This window comes from Octodon degus, unplaced genomic scaffold (genome assembly GCF_000260255.1).
Source record: "Octodon degus isolate 3935 unplaced genomic scaffold, OctDeg1.0 scaffold00028, whole genome shotgun sequence".
In the NCBI taxonomy this organism is placed as follows: domain Eukaryota; kingdom Metazoa; phylum Chordata; class Mammalia; order Rodentia; family Octodontidae; genus Octodon; species Octodon degus.
This window is the reverse complement of record NW_004524604.1, coordinates 16,915,580-16,920,215: the sequence shown is the minus strand read 5'-3', so window position 1 is coordinate 16,920,215 and position 4,636 is coordinate 16,915,580. Positions and strand designations below refer to the sequence as shown.

Genomic DNA, 4,636 nt, shown 5'->3' with positions numbered 1-4,636 from the left:
AATACCACAATGACAGGCACTCCCATCATGAAACCACTGTTACAAATTACCATCTGCAGTGCAGTAGCTTAGTTCCCAGGGACAGCTTTTTAGTAAATAGATAAAATAAGATTTTTCTTTTTTTTTGTTTGTTGTTTTGTTTTGTTTTTGAGACCAGGCTTTTCATAGTTAAGAGCAAAAATTATTTTATGAGTTGGTATTAGTGTTTAATTTGCATCTATGTGGTCTTCTGCATAAAAAGTATGTGCTAAATGGCATTTTTTACTCTTATGGCAACTTGTACAAAGATGTAGTTAACTAGGGGCTGGGGAGATGGCTCAGTGGAATAAGTGCTTCCCTGGCAAGTGCAAGGACCTGAGTTCAATCCCCGGTTCCACAAAAAAAAATAAATAAAATAAAAAGATGTAGTTAACTAGGTTTTGGAAGAGTAAATATGAACCTTTGTTCCACAGAACTCTGAACTACAATAGCGAGACCAGAACTGTACATTTAGGGTATATCTTAAAGTTATTTTGCTTTTGTTTGTGATTCCACAGATATCTCTATTATTCCATTTTCCTTTTTTTGCAGTCAATATCTACTAAATGGCATGAAAATTTATGCTTGAGTTAGATAAGAGCATGTTGACTGGGATGAATATATGTGGATTCTCCTGAGGTTAGTTTCATTATCAAGTTCTAAGTCTAATTACTAGTCTACTTAGGTTTTACAGGTATGAGTAATATTTTTTCTGCATAATTATGTTGTTTTACTCTCTAGTTCTTAAAGAAAGCAAGCTGGAAGAAATTTAAGTCTTGTAATTTGCAGCCAAAGAGAGCACAAGAAAGTCATATCTTGTAGAACCCCAGAGCAAGTGGCCTACTTTCTTGCCTGGCTTGTACAATCTCCTGGATTTAGTAAGGAAAGATACTGTTGTGGCTATATAAGTAAAGAAACAAGTAGCCACATGTGTGGTGTGCACACATGCATGTATACACTGTACGCCTTGTTGATGGAAAATTTCACTTGATTGTGATTCTATAATCTGTCTGAATTTTCTTTGAGAAAAAAGGAAGATGAGGTGAGCATCCAGTAGTATGAGAAACAAGAAGGAAAGAAGAAAAATACCTCTTAGTGAGAATTTAAATACTACATGTAGATATAGGTTGGAATTATACCTAACTAGAACACTTATACTGGACTTCAGTTCTCTTGTTATGTAGAAAAGATTTTTGTTAAGGTTAGGATCATGAAATTCATCTTTTTCTCTTTCTGTAGCTTTTTGGGATGAACTATTTAAGAAATAGTCTTCGTAAAACATAAATAAGCATAGGTTTTAGTAATTATATTTTATGGAAAGATATCATAATGAATGACATAAGAGATATGAAAACACCATAAGCTTCTAAGGAGAAAGGTACTGCTGTATTAGCATTCTTTTTACATCAGGATAATTCACTTTCCTCAGTTTTAAACTTTATGAGTGTGCATGATTAATTAAGGAATTATGACCTTACTAAGTTTGTTTTCAGGGAAAAAGAGTTGTGTTAATTTTAAATATTAAAGAAATGCTTACAATGTAAGGTCAAGTTAATAGTACAGATTAATCTTGAATGAGATAATAGAAATATTGTATCTATAGGAATTTAAATTTTATTATTCCATTGCTAGGGTAAAGTGAGACTGGAACTTTAGCCTTTTCTCTCCAGTTATAGTGACCTTTGGCATAAACAGACCTGTCATTTGCCAGCTGCCTGGTTTAGGACAAATGTTTTAACTTTTATGAGCCTCAATTTCCTCAGCTGTATAAAGGGTACAGTACTGTTGTATTCCCACCAAGCAATCTACGGAAAGTCTTCCCTTGTAAAAAGTGCTCAGATGTTTACCTTTGGAACCCTTTGCTCTGGGTCCCATGTTTGTACTGAAAATGGTTTAGTAGAATGAGGAAAGAAAGCAATAGAATTATTCCTGAAAGAAAGTGACATTGAAGACAGGAAAACATTTTCCTATTCATTTTATTGTCTGCATGACCGTCCAGAGAGCAACATATAGTACATGACATTTGAATATGGATTTCCCTTGAGGAAACTATTGCAATAAAGGAGGAAAAATAATTATTCTATTTTAGTCCTGCTTATTATACATTAAAATTTGCCTCTTTCATTTTTGTCTATATTTTAAATGTGATGTGACTGTCCTCAAAAAAAAAAAAAAAAAAAAATTGATGGTCAGAAGCTTGTTGTATGAGCTTCTAGAGTATTGAAGCTTTCTCTTTTGTATTACGACTTCTTCGGTTTCTGGTCAGCATGTTTATTTCCAGGAAGACAAATAGATGTTCTTTTCAGATCGCTGACATAAAACTGCCATTTGATTGCAGAATTTTCCATTAATACAGTGCAATTTATTTCAATAATTCATATTAGCATAGTCTTTGTGCCATTAAAATATTATATAATTCAGGAAGCAATTTTTTAGATACAATGCAAATCTGGAAGAACCATATATATATATATGCATAAGACATTGTATAAATGAATGATACTTTTATTTTGTTTTTTGAAGGATACAATGTTTCCTACAGGAGTTCAAAAATCTCTGGTCAGCACACACCAGGCAGTTTGGCTCACACACTGGGCAGAGACAAGGATGGAGCCCTTTAGATCGCTGATCACACCCTTTTGCCTCGGGAAGGGAGGAAGGGTGGCAAGGTGCAGCCTGGGAGTTGGGGTAAAATTACATAGCTTGTTAAGACCCTGGCCTCTTTGTTCCCCTGCTTATCACTGGACAACTAGGGAGTCTGCCTAGCACACAGACAGCTGAGACCCTATCACCTCCCCTTAGGTTTCCTGCCTTTTCCTCCCAGGGGGACAGGAGACCCACAGAGGGCCCAGGGGCCCAGGGCTGAAACACAACATACCCTCTTCCCTGGTTAAAGTTGTTTTTTGATGTTGATGGCATAAACCCAGGGCCATGGCTCTTCTCCTAGGTGGCTGGGGCCACAGCCCTGCAGACAGCATTAAAGATGGTAGGCATCCAGGCCCTCCACAGGGTCCTCCTCAGATATGGATGTGGAAGCACTGAGAAAGTCAGGGGCGTTGGTGAGCATGTCCTCAAAGGCAGCAAAGGCCGGTTTGCATTCACCATCCAGGTCAGCCTCCTCGATGACCTTGTCACACACCAGCACCGCCTCATCCTCATCCAGCTCTGACTTGGTGAGCTGAGGCAGTGTCAGTTCCAGGTCCTCCTTGCAGATGAAGTTGTCAGTGTTGAAGTGATAGATCTTGAAGGCATAGTTGGCCTTCAGCTCCCGGGGCGCTGATTCGCAGAGCACGGAGAACATGTCCACAAAGTCTTTGAAGGTGAGGTTCCCCTCACCATCCTCGGAGAAGGCCTCCACGATCCTCTCCTCAGAAGGATTCTCCTGGTAGTTGTCCAGCTTCTCTTTGGTGAAGATGGCCTGCTTGTTCCCCAGGGCGCCTGCCTGGAGCCGGGAGCCCCCTTCCCCTGCCCTTGCCAGCCGGGCTGGCAGAGTCCACCACCCGTCACTTCCCTGTGCTGGCCAAAAGGGGTGAATGATACTTTTCTACAACCAAAAGTTTTTGCTATTTGAAAAGTGATGCTCTCCTTTTCTAATATCGATCCTTTATTTTCCCTATAATAGAATTTTTATAAATTTAATCATAATGTAGCCATCAACTTCCTAGAAATTAACAAGAGAAGTAAATATATGAGTGTGGATCTTATTTTATCATTCATTAGCCCCAATTTCGTGCCTTTATCCCTTCTTCAATTCATTAAAATGATAGTTTCGCAAGACAGCAGAGTATGGAACTTGCAGATGTTGGGTTTGTACCTGAAGTACTAGCGGATGGTATACCTTACAAAGAATTCTGGGTTTGGTCATTGCAGCACCTCAGAACAAGCTGAGCCCTCTGATCATTATGACCTCTGATCATACTTGCTGATCTTCTAAAAGCTGTGTAAAGAAAGAATAGCTTTTGGGTTCCCCTCCCTCGGTGTTGTATTGGACTGCCTCAAATATTTTTTTTTGTGATTTTTATATAAATCCTGGAGTATACAAAATATGATTGTTTTAAAAAAGAAAGGAACTAAACATTCTCTTAGACTGGTATAACTGAAAGATTATTCATCATGTGATATATCAATCCCCTCTAACAAATGATAAGCCAAAAGTGCAAAGGGCCAAAGTGATTCCAACAAGGGCATTGGGTTAAGTAGTCAGGGACAAAGTTGGAAATCCAATTAGGATGCCTCGATTTAGGGCTCTTTCCTATGAGCCAGTCCATTTTACATGAAGGATTTGAGTGTTCTGATACCCAGGGTGGTTCATTTAATGGATAATCTATATTATTTGGGGAAAGAATGTAAGGTCAGATGTGCTCTATTTAAGGTATTATCTTGGAGACAGGAGTAACACAAGAGCTTGTTTTAATCTTTTCTAAAATAGCAGTTCTGTCACTCACCACCTATCATCTAAGTCCTAAGTCTCAGTTCCATGTCTAGCATGTTCTAGGTCTGTGTTATTTCCTGAGGAGTCAAAGGTAAATGAGACATTGTTGAAGATCTCAAGGAGTTATAATTCAGCCCTGTGCTAACTAGTCTTCCCTGCATATTGAGGTGGAAGGACTGATCCTAA

General features: G+C 38.5%; 1 protein-coding gene across 1 annotated transcript in view; it reads right to left on the bottom strand.

Moving 5' to 3' along the window:
• Positions 1 to 2,995: 2,995 nt before the first annotated feature.
• The window catches only part of LOC101589894 (calcium and integrin-binding family member 2-like), a 16,460-nt gene continuing 14,819 nt past the window's right edge, over positions 2,996 to 4,636 (bottom strand). The window contains exon 2 of the mRNA XM_004629285.1: positions 2,996 to 3,562. Within this exon, the coding sequence (XP_004629342.1) occupies positions 2,996 to 3,562 (567 nt within the window). The remainder of the gene's footprint in view (positions 3,563 to 4,636) is intronic.